The following is an 18,249-nucleotide window of genomic DNA, read 5'->3' on the forward strand; positions in this document are numbered from 1 at the left end:
ATTCTGGATAAATGAATGAAGAATTATTTAAAAGGTTATTATTCAAAGACTGAAATTAGACATATAAACAAGATGTGAAATGGACTGCTGTGAAATGGCTTGATCTTTCATTTATACATTACTTTTTTTTGCTTTGTCATTCCTGCCTGAACTTTTACGGTTAGATTTGTCTTTTTTCTCATTTAAAAAACATTTTATCATCACATTAAGACATTTGTCAATAAAAATATCGGCACAGTCCTTACACACATGATGCAATGAATTAACATTTAAAAGCTGGATCATTTTCCTCTTAACACGAAGCCTACTAACAGAAAGAAAATCTATAAAATTAGCCTCAAAAACATTCAAAACTTCCCTATAAGCAATACTTGCTATTACATTAGGGTAAAGCAAATTTGCATCATCATACTGCTTCAACAAAATGTGTACATTTCGTAAGTCACCAATATTTTGTTCAGGATTGTTAAAGTCGCTGGCCTGGAAATGATCTGAACAGATCTTATAATTCTTATATAAGCACAGATCACACCTACAACAACACATCGGTATTGAAGGTTAACTGCTGCACTATACAATAAAATATGCGTATTATATTTTAAGCCAGTTAAAATATGAAGTACTATAAAAATCTCTTTGTCACTGGAAGAATATATATGCAAACACAATATTATTTACATTTTCTTGTCACGACAGAAATGAAAGAAAGACCATGCATTCTTCTGTACTTCATAGTTACTGCAGCCAAACACAGCACATACCTTTTCCCTCATGTTGAGAGGAGATACCAAAGAATGACACACGCTACTATTTAATTATGACAACTCACTGAAAGCGCATAAATAACACCAAAAACTTCACACACAAATACACGTGCTCTTATGACAGAATCAGTAGTTCTCAGGTTCATCTGCTAGAGAGAGCTCGAATAGCTGTCCCTCGACATCTTGCTGAGTTACATGTTATAAACCTCATTTTAGGTCCGTATTGAAAATTTAACAGTTCAACAATGATAAAGGTGTTTTAATTTATTCCAGGTGGAATAAATTAAAACACCTTTATCATTGTTGAACTGATCTTGCTGAGTGTCGCATATTGTCTCTACTGTATTTGATATAAAGCATTTTTAGACCCATGTTCATATAACATATTGTCTTCTATATGCGAGGAATGTATCTTGAAAGTTTGGACGTACCTTATTCTTACTCTATGTATAAATGATATGATTAAAGAACTGGAACAAGGCTTTTTTTTTTTTTTTTTTTTTTTCAGATGTTATACTGTATAAAGTAATAAATGTTACAGGATTAGAAGAAACTGCAAAAAGACCTCGACACTGTTGTGAGGACAGCAGACAGTAGTATGAAGGTAAACGGGGTGAATAATCAGACTAAGTTTTTCCGATAGGAAAAGTCCTCTCTGTTTTAAGTATGAAGTGGAAGTACTTCATGAGGATCACTCTAAGTACCTAGGTGTTAAGGAGAGAGATTCACTGGGGTAATCACATAAAGTTACAGATCTCTTCACATCGTTGAGGGTTTTTAGGGGATGTACTATGGATTTAAAGGAGGAGGGAGTATAATTCACTGGTATAACTTCAATTAGAGTATGGTTCCAGTGTATGGAACCCTGTTACCCTGACATTGTTACGGTCCAGACAGTCGTCCCCATACATGCCACACATGTCCCTGTGAATTTCACTTGGTGTATGCCCTCAATTTGAGAACTGGAATATATCCAAACGAAAGCAGTATGATTTGATCTGGGTGATTTCCGACAAGAATAGCGTTTAGAAAATTTGGGAGACTGAGTATATACACACATATACACAGAACACATCACACTGCCAAGCACCACAGAAAGACACATTAGTGAATACATCACCACAGAGTTGCCATGACAATAAGGGTGCACATCACCATTCTCACTGTCAGAAACATTGTTATGTAATATAGATGGGTCAGCTACACAATGTGTTCTCCTGGTTTTCTGGACTACTTGAAAACTTCTGCTCATTATCGGACACGTCGTCTTCATGGTTGCTACATAAATCGCCTGATTCATCATCCAGTGGAATACAAAAAATTATTATCAGATGAATCCCACTCATCTAAAACCTTGCTTATTTCTTTTAGTTTCATATCCATACATATTGAGGTTAAAACATAACTACAAGAATATACGAGGGCAGATTGGAAAGTAACGCACAATAATTTTTTCCCCAAAAACTTTAATATGTACCAAAACTACAAAAAATCACAAATGAACTTACATATTTGACCTACTTTTCTACATAGTCACTAAGTTTCTTAACACATTTCTCCCATCGTGGTATCAGTTTCAATATGCCCTGTTCGTACAAGTCCGTTTGGTTGGAGTATAGCCATCTGTGGACTGCTGATTTCACTTCCGCATCTGTTGCAAAGCATTGGCCAGCCAGGAATTTTTTGATGGGACCAAACAGATAGTCCGATGGTGCCAAGTCCGGACTGTATAGTGGATGCTGGAGCACCTCCCACCCAAATTTGGCGAGTTTTTCATGAACAGGAGTAGCAACATGGGGACGGGCATTGTCATGAAGAAATTTGACACTGTCAGCATTAATATTGCGGTGTTTGTCATGAAGGGCATGACACAACTTAACCGCAGTTTTAATGTAGGCTGAAGCATTCACAGTGGTCCCATATTCAGTGAAGTCCACCAATAACACACCAAACAAGTCCCAGAACACTGTCACAAGCACTTTCCTAGCAGATTGAGTCACTTTAACTTTTTTTCGTACTGGGGAACAAGCATGTTTCCACTCAATAAAGGCCTGCTTGGTTTCGGGCGTGTAGTGGTTCGCCCACGATTCATCACCAGTGACTTATTCCTTTGAGAAAGGCATGCCCTTGTGGGGTGTAAGGCCCCATTCACAATGCAAACGTAACCGTAAACTTAACGATGTAATGTAACCGTAAAATTAACATAAAATTTGTGGTATTCACAATGGAGGAACGTTACATTAACGTAAAGAGTACACAGCAGCCAATCAAAACACTGCCATGTTATTTAGCACGGAAGTCGGGTTTTGGGCTATCTCGCAGTTTTATATTTCAATTCCTCGATGGAATAAACAACGTGGAAGCAGAATTCATATTACTTCAAACATCTATTGCTTTGCTCCTGGGAGCTGTGTAGACCTACCTGAAAAGGCGATCTAAACAACGGTGCAGAAAATGGGTTCATCCCTTGAGTCAAAGAAGGTTATCTCAGTGCGATTTCGGTAATCTACTATAAGAAAGGGCCCTCATCAGTTTGTTTTGGACATGCGGATGAAACCTGAACTGTTTGTCTTTCTTACAATTTGTTTCCCCTTTTCTAATAAAAAGAAATGTAAGGTCTGCTTTACCGACATCTATGCCCCTATCTATCGCACCCCGATGAGTTGTTTGGTTCTATTTGTGTGGATGATATCATTTTTGTAAACTAGTAGCACGTAATAATGTTAAGAAATGTACAGGGACACTGTTTTATTTATGACAGGGATTGTCTCTCGTCCGTTCACCAGCGCTGCGAACTTGTCTCCCGCTATTTACCGTCAGATTTCATTGCTACAGGATATTTATTTCCACCTATTATTTTTCGGTACAGCGTCTTTATAATTCTTTTTCCTGTTATCATAATACACACAAAGATTATTTTGAAAGAGAATTACGTTTCGTTGAAGGAAGTCATATCGTGCACAAAATGCAATGTTTACCTCTGCTCTGATTGGCTGGTTCTTAAAGTTAACGTAAAATTAACTGCAAGAGCTTGGAGTTTGCAATCACTTAATTTTACAGACTCGCAGTTAAGTTTACGTCGGCGCATTGTGAATGGTTCCATTAGATAAGATGGCCGCTAACTTCTAAGTTAACGTTAATTTTAAGTTTATGTTACGTTACGTTTGCATTGTGAATGGGGCTTAACGTGTTAAGTGATCCATGCTTGTCATCATTCATTGGCCCTTGTGGTTGTCTGTCAGGTTCTTAGGCACCCAGCAAGTATTAATTTTATGGAGTTTCAACATGTCATGAACAATGTCGTACATCGCACCATAGGAAATGTTGAACGTCTGCGATAAGATTCGCAGGTGCGCACGCTGGTCGTTCAAAATTGCTGCCTCAATGGTGCGGACATTCTGCGGAGTTACTGGCCGCCCGAAGAGTGGCGAATCACTAAGGTTCACACGGCCTTCTTGGAAGAATGCACACCACCTGGAGACGTTACGATTCAGACAGTCGTCTCCACACATGTCCCTGTGAATTTCACTTGGTGTATGCCATTTGGTCCACAAATGTCGAACTACACTTCGCTGCTCTTACACGTGGATGACAGTAAAATGCGCGCCATGTTTGTTTCGTAGTTCAGACTTCTCTCTCTAGAGCAGTACATGAAAACAAAATACCTTCTGTAGTGCAAACTTCCAAACTTATGCACGCGCACACGCACACACACACACACACACACACACACACAATTCTAACCAGTTATGAATGGCCACACTTACTAATTACAAGTCTGTTCACAAGTCCCTCTTCCTTACGGCACAGTAGGAGGTCCAGCCTGTTTGTCTATCTGCGAACTTTCCCCAGGTCCAGTCATCTCATACAGCAGCTGTGTGTAGACCACTGGATCTGAACACAGGGCTATGGGCCACTCGACACCCGATGACTGTTCACTGGTTTGACTGCACAGATGGTCCAGTAATTCACAGTCACATGCAGCAAACAACTGAACAGCTCAACAGTATTCAACGGCAGGGCGATACAACAACAAACATTAACACAGGTTCATTTACCTTCACACTCGCGATAGCGGCTTCCCTCGCTGAGCATCAGTCCACAGAAATACACTAACACACAATACAGTCTTCCATTCTGTCGTCTCCACCTCACTCACTGGGCTCTTCGACACCACAACAACCGCTCCTAGTTCAGACCTTGGAGGGACACTAGTGACACCCAACACCTCTGTCACCCTCAGCCCAGTCACCAAACCCCAACACACCGAGTCCCACACCGACTCTACCTCGCAGGCCAACTGTCACTCCGAGTCCAGCACTGACTGACTGTCCGCGGCCAGCCTCCCTTTTTATAGCTTGCGTGATTTGAGTCAGAAATTTTGCGATGTCACTAGAGGCAGAACATTCCCGTTGAATCTCCAAGAAACTCACAGGTAAGCTGGCTGACAAAAACAGTACAAGGAAAGGCCGGCTCCACCCTACAAGCCGACTGGGAGATCCCAGGTCGTGTGAGTCACCAGCCCCTCTCTGAAAGTACCGAAAGGGGCTACCACGAGCCTGGCACGTAATAAAACTATATAGTCATGAAATTTCAACATTCCAGCTGCAATACCAGGAGAGAAAAAAAAAAAAATTGTGCGTTACTTTCTGATCTTCCCTCATACAGTGAAAAAAAAATTGTGCGTTACTTTCTGATCTTCCCTCATACAGTATAATGTAAAAAATGCACTGCACTTTAATGCACACTAAAAAATAACATGTTTGTCGGTACAAATGGAGAGTTCCACTGACATAAAAAAAACTGATTGGGAACAAAAGCATGCTTTAAAAGAGATTCAGGCCATTGTTATCCATAGAGAATAATTTAGAACACATCCAACCAACATATTGCTCATAAATAATCCAACAGACTGCAGAGAACATTGTGAAATACATTAAAAATTGTAGGAGCTGATACTATGTCAACATAGGAATTTTGAAGGTTTAAAGAAGGAAAGTTCATAATCTATAAAGTGTTTGTCTGTGTGTCTGTGCGCGATGCCCAGCGAAATCTACAGCACGCAGAGATTTGAAATTTTGAACATAGGTAGATGGAAAGGGGTCCGAATGAACCTCGAAGCCGGAATTTTCATTTTCGCTTTCGTTGGTGAGTTATGAATGAAAAAGCATCGGAAAATGTACATTGGGATATAACAATCCAACGTGCTGTCACCAAGATTAAATGCATAGAGTTACTGTCGCTAGGCAACGTACATAAGATAGGTAGAGAACACAATATTCAAGGAGCCATTTTACGTCCAGGACGTAGAAAACCGTTTTTGGTCTTATATGGTGCGAGGGCATATGACGCTGTTGATGGTGATTCGTCCGTCGGATCAGGACGTAAAGTCTTGAGCTATTCGAGAGGAATGGGCTATGTGCCGGCGCTGGATTTCATCCTCTTCATTCTTACTATCATATATAATGTCATTCATTTCATCGCATTAACTCATCTGATTAGGCTGACGGCACGAAAGTTATGCAGTCGTACAAATTAGCTACGAGGATTCATCTCACTTCATACCCAAACCCCGTAGAGAAAGGGGACAAAGGTTGGACACTTATACATTTACAGAGATGCCAACTTTCAAGAAAGGTAATTCGTAATGCAGCCGTTAGGGCACGGGGGCGGCGATCGTAGAATTATTTTTTTTCGTGATCTTACTAACTTAAATATCATTTAAAGCTTGTAGTTGTGTTTGGTAAACGCACACTGGTGACATGCTTTTCCTTTTCATATCATGTGCATCCTCTTCACTAACAGAGCACTTAACAGTTCGGAGTTCATGTGTGTATGTTGTATCTTGGGTATTCAGCCCGAAGGCTGGTTGGATCCTCAACAGGTTCACCATTAGGTGCCATAGATGGCATAGGTATCGCTGAAGAGGCGTACTAGGGAAATGAGGAGTGAGGTAGTTTCCCAGCTTTCCTCACTGAGCCAGAAGTTGCTATTGCACATCAGTCTGCCAAGCCCACTGAAATGCGTGCACCAACCAACCCTATGAGCGACATTTTCACACCATTCATAACAGAGACTGGCTGCATAAGGAATGGCATTACTAGCGTCACTCATACCTCAGGCACTTTCATATTGTCAAAGCCAAGTGTAAGACTGAGACAGGTCAATGAAAGTAACAATTTTATTCTAGCCCATACCAGAAGACATAGTGCACTGTAAACACTATATCTTGCCAGCAAAGGCCTTCGGAGTTCATATTAGCACAAAATTCAGTCTTGTTCTTCTTCATCATGCGCATCCGAAACACCGCGGCTACACACACACACACACACACACACACACTACAAAACACGTGTGAATGAGATTTTGAGGAACGCATTAAACAGGGCCATTCTTCCAAGTATACCTCCCTAAATTTTTCAACTATATTTATTACTAGCATCGCTAGTCACGGTAACGTAATCACACGCATTTTCCTGCACAAGAATTTGCTTCATTATTTCAAACCTTTCGCATTTTGTAACACACGACTAGCATATATCCTAGAAGAGCAATAATATATGTAAATTTGGCAACCAAAATCTCAATAAATATTTCTTCAACAGTCACGCACACAGTATTCACAATTAAACGGAGTTTGTCACCACTTTACCGCCAAAACAAAGACAAAAGAACTCACATACATGCATGGAAGTCTGATCATGGGATGAACAAAGACAACAACTCCGCAAGGTATACCACTTCACAGGTGCCTATATTTCCGGTACTGGAAGCACACACTGCGTTCGGCGCGTGAAAACTCAAAATATTCTTAAATGAGGGACAGGAAAGGTAATATATAAGTAATAATAATAACAACGTAAACGTTTCCACCTTTTCAATACTACAATATATTCACAAAATTACAAATTACACGGTACTAGTTTCGACCCATCTAGGGGTCATCATCAGCTGTATTGGAGCAAAGATCATTTGTGGCGAAATCCTAAGAAAATGTTATTTTAAAGAATAACAAGTGAAATGAGATGTTATGGTAATAGTTAATAATACAAGGAATATACATACTAAGAGGTTTTTAACAAAGAATAAAGTATAAATGGGGTGTTGTAAAAATTATAATCATGGAAATCAGTAAGTTCTTGTATTGAAATGAAATATGGCTTAGGAAGAGGGCTTAAAGTGGGGCTGAAGGGTGCGGGAGAAAGTGTAACTGTCTTGGAAAAGTACCTTTGATTAAATTTAGGATTGAGTTTAGGTTGGCTGCATTATTGTTTCTGAGGAAAGTGATAAATGGATCGAAGAGTATGTTGGGTTTCTCTGAGATTTCATTGAGATTGTGACTGGCATTAAAGTATTGGTCTAGGTGTATGTAGTAATTTTCCATTATGTTGAGTAAAGGGCCCTTGTTTGCTAACATCATTGTTTGCTAACAAGGGCCCTTTACTCAACATAATGGAAAATTACTACATACACCTAGACCAATACTTTAATGCCAGTCACAATCTCAATGAAATCTCAGAGAAACCCAACATACTCTTCGATCTATTTATCACTTTCCTTAGAAACAATAATGCAGCCAACCTAAACTCAATCCTAAATTTAATCAAAGGTACTTTTCCAAGACAGTTACACTTTCTCCTGCACCCTTCAGCCCCACCTTAAGCCCTCTTCCTAAGCCATATTTCATTTCAATACAAGAACTTACTGATTTCCATGATTATAATTTTTACAACACCCCATTTATACTTTAGTCTTTGTTAAAAACCTCTTAGTATGTATATTCCTTGTATTATTAACTATTACCATAACATCTCATTTCACTTGTTATTCTTTAAAATAACGTTTTCTTAGGATTTCGCCACAAATGATCTTTGCTCCAATACGGCTGATGATGACCCCTAGATGGGTCGAAACTAGTACCGTGTAATTTGTAATTTTGTGAATATATTGTAGTATTGAAAAGGTGGAAACGTTTACGTTGTTATTATTATTACTTATATATTATTCTCAGTTCAATACGGACCAAAAACATGAAATTCATAACCATCAAGGACAGGAAAGGGGTATAAATTATTACTGAGAAATCCAAAAATAATATTCTGAGAATTCAAGCCGCCTTGTGTATCCTTTTGAACACTTCATACACTTAGATCTAAAAATCAACAAAAAATCTTAATTTGTGGTGTGTGATTCGTAAAGACGTAATGATGATGGGTAATTCACAATTATTACGATTGAATCGTAATAGTTGGCATCTCTGCATTTAGAGGAAACATAAATGACACAAGGTAAATGATGATAATACACAATGAATAATACATATATCAGTCAGGATGCCATTGTAAGTCCGTGGAATAGGAAGCCATTTTCCTTCAATCCATGATGTCTGTCTGTCTGTCTGTCTGTCTGTCTGTCTGTCTGTGTTCATGTGTGCTATGCCCAGCCAAATCCACGGCAAACAAAGATCTAAAATGTTTGTCATAGGTGGGCACAGGTTTTCACCTAAGACGCGTGGCTGTGTCTGAGAGCAATTCTTGCACCAAGACATGAAGCTGTCAACGTCATCAACAAGCAACACTCACAAGAATTATCCGGTTTCCTATAAATTGGAAAGTCTATCGACACGACATGTCATACAGATGAGGCTGTCAACTACACGACAGATTTTGAACAATTTGGAGTCACCTGGAGTACCCTAGAACATCTTGGGTGGATGACTGTGGCACCGATTATCCTTCTCAGGAATATGAATCCTTCCATCTGCAATGAACACGGCTCTGAAACTGATGAACATTATTGAAGCCACCATCATGACTGAGCATGCCGCGGGTGAAGTAGTATTCCTCGGACTCTAAGTCCATTGAGTAGGAAGCCATTTTCGGCCCGCGACATGAGGAGCCATCAGCCCGTAATATTCGGAAGTGTTTGTGTGTATGTATGCGAAGAGCAGTCAAATCTACAAGACACAGAGATCTGAAATTTTGACATAGGACAATCGCTTAAAGTTGTAGGACTCCATCTTCGAAAACGGTGCTTTTACCATTATCAACTGTACGTGGATTGTTCAAGTGTTCGAAAGGCAAACACAAAATACAGTATACATCTTACCTCCAAACGGAAGGACATTATTATATTTTATTCCGAAGTTCTAAAGAAACGCTCTAATTTGCTTTTAAATAAAGAGTTTAGAAGCATCTAACCGTTGAATTACTAAACGCGGGCACATGCTAGTATCAAGATAAAGTTGGCATTCAAGAGGACAAATTGGTGGAAATAGTTGTTAAGAGGAGGATGATGGTTTAGGGATTGGAATAATTTACCAAGGGAGATGATTGATAAATTTTCAACTTCTTTGAAATCACTTAAGAAAAGATTAGGTAAACAACTGACAGAGGATCTGCCACCTGGCAACAGCCCTAAATGCATATCAGTTGTGACTGATGAAGAACAGAATGTGAAAAGTTTGGTTATGCAATACAATAGTTTCTACTTACGATATTCCTGGAAATGACAGAATACACATACACACAATCTATAGCTGCAAAGAGCACATAAACCTTACATCCACAGCAACATTACTACTTTGCTTAAAATTTAAAATCAAACCAGAAACCTTAAATTGCCCAATTTTACATGCAGTTTCACATAACATTTTTAAGATTTAGAAGTCAAATGCTCAACAAGAAGATACCAAACAGTTGAGAACCCCTGGTCTAGGATCATGGATATTGCTTTCTCTTACATACCTGGACACTGCCAAGTAGAAACCACCTAACGATATTAATGAGATACCAATATGAAACACTATCACTGTGGAACCATACTCTTTCACTGCACGCTTTAACTTCTCTTTACGGTTTAGTACAGTACCATTATCCACTGGTGTACTATAAAATAGGTGAGCTTGATGCTGAATACTTTTAGCCCATGGAAAAACAGAGGTCCAACTTGAATTGCTTAGAAATGGGGATAGTACTGATGAATTCTTTCCATGACATAAGGAGCAGGAAGTATGAAACCGCCTTTGATTTCCAAAAGATGGTGTAACAGTCATTGTACCTGGTTTGCCTTTGTTGATTTCTTCCTTGTTTTGAGCAGTTATTTTACTGTAATGAGTACTCTGCATATCTTCTGATATATATTTGTAGCCTTGACTCCACTGACCCCCAGGCATATTCAGATGAATAGCTTTTCCCGTGGATGAGAAAGGGCTAGGTACATTTGTTTGCATAGCTGAATGTAAGCTAACAGGACCAGAACAATCATAGCTTGCAACATGTGGATCTATTGGTTGTGACAACTGGTTATATCTCTTAGCAAACCCGTTGCTGAAAGTGCCCTCGAACTTGGACAAGATTACTGGACCTGAGATATCTCTGTTTCGTTGTGGGGAAAAACGAGCCTTTTCAGTAGTATTAATATCTTCAATATTGTGAGGTAAAGGAAGAGGCTTGGCGAGTGGATAGCTCCTCACAGCTGAAGCATGAACTAGTTTAGAATTTGTACCTCCAGAAGTCTTGATTGAACTGCAGATCCCAGCACCTAAGAAAAAATAAAAAAATAAATAAATATTAGTATACTATAATGTAATGATCAAATGTTATGACTACTGTATTAATCAATATGTGATCTTTATCGAATTAAAACTAGCAACATGTCACAACCATACAGTATCATTCTTAAGAGACATGACTAAATCCTTTTTCCAGCAAGACAATGAAGAGCAACACAAAATTCTGCTCATACATGAGGCAATCACAAAGCTTTAGAGAGCAGTCTTGTTATATTTATTTTATTTCTCCATAAAAGCTGTTTTATCCAACAAGTGATCAACCAGAACACCAATCAAGTGCTTCATTCTGGTTAACTACCCCTTCAACCGCAGCAAGAGAGTGAAAATCCTTCATAACAATACAATGCCCAGCCAAATCTACGGCAAGCAGAGATCTGAAATTTTAACATACGTAGTTGGAAGGGGGTCCAAATGCACCTTGAAGCCGGATTTTTCACTTTCACTTTCGTTGGCGAGTTATGACAGAAAAACAGGCAGAAAGCGTGTGTTGGGATATGATAATCCAACGTGCTGTCACCAGGATTAAATGCATAGATTCACTATCGCTAGCTAACATACATAAGATAAGTAAAACAAGTCAAAAAGCCATTTTAAGTCCATGGAGTAGGAAGCCACCTTTAGTCCCCAACATGAGCAGCCATAAATAGTCTGTGATATATGGAAGCGTTTCTCTATGTGTATCTTTGCGACGACCAGCTAAATCTACGGTGCGCAGAGATCCGAAATTTTTAACATAGGCGTATTCTTAGATGAATCTTTAAACTTTTAATCCTTTTATTTATTTATTTATTTATTTATTTATTATAACATCTTGGAGCAGATGATTGTGGCACCGATTACCCTTCTCAGGAATATAAATCCTCCTTCCCTCAGCAATGGAACATACTGATGCCCAATATTATTGAAGCTACCATCCTGGCTGGACATACCGTGGTCCCTGGTATTCAATCATACCTTCGTATTTACCGTTTCAATTTAGACATCTGTCGTTCTCCGTTTGTTTGAGTTTCACTATGTGAGTCAACAACACACAAGGACAATAGCTTGAAGTTGTAGGACTCGATCTTAGCACACTGTGATTCTCCCATCGTCAACTGCATGTGGGTTGTTCAAGAGTTGGAAAGGCAAACACACTATATATCTCAGTTCCAAATGGAAGGACACTCGGTACAGTTTATCTGGAAGCTCTGTACGGACAAATGAGTTTTAAAATAAAACATGGTCTTTTGAATTGTTTTAAAGTTATTTGCAACCTCTGCCAACTAGTTTCTGAAACAGACAGTAACAATATAATTAAAAATAAAATGATGTAATCCATGCAATTGATGTAAATACGATGCATGTTAATAAATGTTTTGATTTTCAATAAATGGTTTTAAAACATCTAACGGTTGAATTAATAAACACAGGTAAAGCCCCAGGTACATGCTAGTTAACAATAAAAGAAAAAATGACCTGTTATAGATTTGAGTGTGGCAAAAACCTTATAAATTATTGAACGACTATGGTATCATATCTAGTACCTATGACATACGCAAGTAGAAAGATGAATGACTGAAATTCTATTCAAGGTATTTCATACATTAAAATTAAACATTTATTGCCTTAAGCAATTTCTTCAGAAAGTAGTACATGTTTCGCTTTTATACTAACATCATCAGCTACAAGTGTCCTTGCTTAGGTGAAAACAAAAATGTATTGAGACATAGATTTTCTAAAACTGTCCAAAAACATGCAAAAAACTTTAAGCAAAGCCGTATGAACGGCAGCAAGACTGCTCCAACGCCAGCAATAATTTGGGACTCCTTATTAACGAGATTACTGCTGCCAACTTTCAACTTTACAATGATCATTCAACCACAGGATGTCCCTTGTTAATAGCATTAAAAGCTGAATTTTATGTTTACATAAAGAAACACCACAAGTCACTCATTTTAAGGATTTATTCAAGATATTCTCAACAACACAGTGCAGCAAGAAAATATATATAACGCTTTGATCGGTTGTAATTACGGAACATAAGTTTTTACAAAAAACGTTTCGATGAACATTATGATAAACTGTCACAGAAAAAAAAAAAAAAGCATTTAAAGTCGGAAGATACAAAGAAATTTATTCTCCCACAACCAAACTCCTTAAAACCCCTTCCCCCCTTCAACCCCTCTTGCGCATTACATCACTACCTTAATACCAAACAGTTTTTAAGTTTAATGCATATTTTTAGACAATTTTAGAAAAGCTATGTCTTAGTACATTTTTACTGTTTCCACCTAAGCAAGGACATTTGTAGCTGATGATATTTCTATATAAACAAAACGTGTACTGTACTACTAACTGAAGAAATTGCTTAAGGCAATAAATATGTACTATCAATAAGGTGGAATAATTAATTTTAATTTATCAAATATTTTAGACATAGATACGGATCATGAAGTTGATTGCTTGCAATTCCATTCAAACTCTGATCAACCAAAGCCATCATTGGACACCTTGTCCTCAGAATCTGAAGCAATCTAACATTGTTTTCATATGAATGGTTTATTATTAAAATTTCAGGAGGAGTCCCTATCTCTAGACCCATGGTTATAGGCAAAGGCCAAAGAATTGTATGAGAAAATGGAACCAATAGAAGAGTGCACCTTTTGAAATGGATAGTTAGCCAGTTTCAAGACTCACAATGGTATACAAAAATTAGTTGTAAATGGCAGAAAGAAATCATCGCACCATGAAGCAGCGACAGAATGTTGCCACAAGTTTGAGAGCTGTTTACCCAACAACGCATTCGCAGATGGTGGTGAAAATGTGGCAATGGCTTCAAAGTAAACAAATTATGCAAATGCTCCAAACACGCATTGTGTGAAATTGCTATCATTTATTTTCCTTAAATAGTACATGTATTATCCAGGGGTGATAGATGGAGAAAGGACAAGCCTCACATACACGAAACTGACTCCATCCCCACATATCCCATTGCCTATGGGTGTTAAAAATAATGATGAAATGTTACAATACTCCAAAAATTGCAATAACCAGCAATTCCTCAGTCCAAAAAGTAGGCAACAACAACTCTTATTTGTTTTTTGATAATTTGAAAAATACTCTCTGTGTAAGAAAATATTATGGACAATAAAGTAGTTGGTTTCTTTGTTTGCTAGTGGTTTAACGTCACAATAACATGTTGAAGGTTTTCAGCGAAGCAAGGAAGGTAAAAGGCTATGACTGGGAAGGAAGATAATGGTCACGATCTTAATTCTGGACGTCAGAGGTAAACTAATGTAAATTATAAAAGCAACAATTTTGAGGTTTTTATCATGTGACTTGTTTTGGTTGTGTCTTCTTATGGGTACACTACTGTATGTGCATGTTTCGCAGGAATGAAGATAATGGATACACTATTGTATGTGCATGTTTCGCAGGAATGAAGACGGGGTATGTGATACTATCGCATGTGCATGAATAACTGATACCAATACAGTTGGTCCGTTATGGGAATCAACATCTTTATCACGAATAACTGAGCAATAAAAATGATAAATGATCATACAACAGTTCAACCTTACGCCGACAGCCGCACTCCTTACAGTATTGGCTATTATGATAGTTTACCATGGTCAGAACTGTCGATCTGACCTGCCTTAATGGTAGCAAAATGTGCGCCTTAGCAACTTCCGGACGTCAGAAGCCCACAGGTGTCAACTTGAAAGACAATAGTTTACCTCAGATGTCCAGAATTAATGTACAGCACAGCATTTGCTTGTTGTGAAAATGGGAAACCATGGAAAACCATTTCCAGGACTGCCAATGGTGGGATTTGAACTCACTATCTCCCAAATGCAAGCTCACAGCTTTGCAACCCTAACCACACAGCCAACTTGCTCGTGACAATGAAGTTATTAATAAAGTAAGAAAGTACACTCATGTGTAAAAACCTAAGCATAACAGTCGTATGCAAAACAATGGCCCGTCTTCACCAATATTAAGCCTGGCTCCGTGGCTAAATGGTTAGCATGTTGGCCTTTGGCCAAGGTGTGACTCCCGATTAGGTCAGGGATTTTAAACTTCACTGGGTAATTCCTCTGGCTGAAGGGCTGTGTGCATTCATGTGTACGCACACTGTCTTTAACATTAGAATTCACCCTAGGTAGGACCAAATCTTAACAGATGCACAGGTAGCACATGGATATCAACTTGAAAGACCTGCAACCAGGCCTCTTCAAGCCATTACACTTTTTTTTTTTTTTACAGCAGGCTATTAAACAGTAACCATATTATGTTTCCAACCTGCCTGAACACTGTCTGAAGGGAAGCAGAGTCACCATAGGCAGGAATATATTGTTCATAACCACCTCAGAGATAGATAAGGAAGAGTGCACCACAATCTGACCAGAATAGACCAGTTGTGACAATCTTGATATGAATCTGATGTGCACTTAATTTTTATTACTCTTAGAACCCATACTGATGATATAATGCAAAGAAGAATCACTGGGTGACCTGAGTTATATCAGATTTAGATAAGTGTCCCATGTCCGCAGGTCCAAATGAACGTCACTGCACAAAGATTGCAAGAGAATGAAAATGACTAGTAGTGGAATTTCAAGGAATACAATGTCATAAGAAGATTACTTGCTTGTTTTTTAAAGGGGCTTAAAATCCAGGCCCTCAAGAATGAAGACTGTTATTTGATCATACAGACAGACGATGCCGTCAGGGTACAACAGACTATCTTGCCAGAACTGGGCTGAGTGGCTCACATGGTACAGCACAGGCCTCCTAAGTCCAAGGGCTTGATCCTGGCTCAGTCCAGTAGTATTTCAAGGTGCTCATATATATGACAGCCTTGTGTCTGTAGATTTACTGCCACATAAAAGAACTCCTGTGGGACAAAATTCTGGCAACTTGGCATCTCCAAAAATCATAAAATTAGTGGGATGTAAATATGTATTTACTTACCATAACTTCCCAAATAATGTAGGTTGCCAACTATGACAAAGTATACCAATATACTATATACTATAATTTAAATACTGAAACTGTAGTTATGCAAGATGAGAAAACTGGAAGCAACAGTTTAACGGGAAATGAATAATTACAGGAGACTTATATGCTATGCATTAACTTTTCAGGTTGAACAGGTGATTCCTCCGTATCTGGATTAACCCCTTCAAAGCACAGTGTGTGACAAGCTGGCAAACCTGCAGCAGCTGGATCCCAAGGGATCTGAAACATTTCACAATATATCTTGGCTTCCGTGGCTTCTGATCATCAGCCCCACCACAAGCAGTTCCGTAACATTAAATGCTTCCTGGAAATAGCTCATTGTTGGCTCGTATGTTAATTTTTCTTCTCAGTCAACAGTTGCCAGCTGATCCAGACTCTTCTTGAAGAGTACCAGGCGGTCAATTATAATACAGTACCTTGAACTAAAGGAATTTGGTGTCTTCAATACGTTATTGAATTTGATATTGTACGGTATGTTAAGACACATGTATAGAGCGTATTTCTGTACGGAAGTGAGACCTGATACTAGGAGTGGCAGAGGGGAAGAGGGTAAAAGCCTTTGATCAATGGTGCTATAGACGAATATTGAAAATTGGCTGAAGGGTCAGCATTGAGTCCTTCGTTTCAGAGCGTCCCGGGTTTGATTCCTGGCCGGGTCGGGGATTTTAATCGCCTCTGATTAATTCTTCTGGCTCAGGGACTGGGTGTTTGTGTTTGTCCCAACACTTTCCTTTTCATATTCACACAACACACTACACTACCAACCACCACAGAAACACGCAATAGTGATTACATCCCTCCATATAGGATTGGCATCAGGAAGGGCATCCGGCCGTAAAACAGGGCCATGTGCGACACAGTTTGCACCCGCGACCCCACAGGTGTGGGAAAAACAGTGGGAGACCTTGGACCGATATAAGAGTTACTAATGAGTAAGGACCTGAAAAAAATCGCATTTGCGATAAATGCAAATTTTTGAATCTTGTACTGAATCCAAGCCTATGGTAATTCTAATATGGAATAAAATAATTTTTACGCATAAATAGAAGAGCGACAAAATGTGAATTGTGACCCAAAATGTGAAATTAGTATGAATATGGAATTTTGGTGCGAATTCTGCAAAAATGTGCTATTTTACTGGCAAAAACAACATTTCGGCAAAATCATCAGAAATACTCAAAATATGATGCATAAATCTTTCGACCGTTCCGATCGATAAAGAAAAAAAAGGCGATCGATTGCTGCTTGCCAACTTTAATCGATATTTACAATGGGAATAGCAAGGGGAATAAGATCTGTATCGATTATTATCAAAATGTAAATAGAGTGTCACGGAAATAACAAGATAGACTCAGCGTTGTTTTCCTGTTGTTCAAAATTGAAACTAGTGAAGAGAAGAAAGTCGAGAGATTGTTTAGTTTATGGGGCGCACGGCAAAAACTGTGCACGAAAGGGCTCAGCAATACGCAAAGGATGGTTTATATACCACAGATTCAGCGACAGTGTTTTGCAAGTATTGTAACTGCCGAGTAGGGTGGGAAAAAAAAGATAGCATTGTGAAACATGTTAAATCTGAAAAACACGTGGGTAAGCGACACGATAACTGAAGTTCAACCCCTGCTGCTAGTACGTCTCAAAGAAAGCAAGCAATCTTCTGTGCTTACACAGATAGTTGTAAACGACGAAAAATTTCCAGAGATAACTTCTTGAAATGCACAGTTGAAGTATTTGCAAAAGCAAATATATCCCTGGAAAAGCTGGAAAGCAAATAGCTAAGAGCCTGGATTACTGAGTTTTCAAATGAAGAATTGCCATTCGTGAGAACTCTACGTGAAGTATATTTACCGGGTAAGTTTTGTTTTCACTGATCGGGTGCGGTTTAGGTATTACAACATCAAAACCACATGCAAA

At 38.7% G+C, this 18,249-nt stretch overlaps 1 protein-coding gene across 3 annotated transcripts in view; it reads right to left on the bottom strand.

Moving 5' to 3' along the window:
• LOC136871849 (uncharacterized) overlaps positions 1-18,249 on the bottom strand; it is a 171,283-nt gene that overhangs the window by 34,290 nt on the left and 118,744 nt on the right. For all 3 annotated transcript variants that reach the window (XM_068227226.1, XM_067145479.2, XM_067145478.2), the window contains exon 3: positions 10,511-11,306. In XM_068227226.1, the coding sequence (XP_068083327.1) occupies positions 10,511-11,306 (796 nt within the window). The remainder of the gene's footprint in view (positions 1-10,510; positions 11,307-18,249) is intronic.

This window comes from Anabrus simplex, chromosome 4, assembly GCF_040414725.1.
Source record: "Anabrus simplex isolate iqAnaSimp1 chromosome 4, ASM4041472v1, whole genome shotgun sequence".
NCBI classification, from domain to species: domain Eukaryota; kingdom Metazoa; phylum Arthropoda; class Insecta; order Orthoptera; family Tettigoniidae; genus Anabrus; species Anabrus simplex.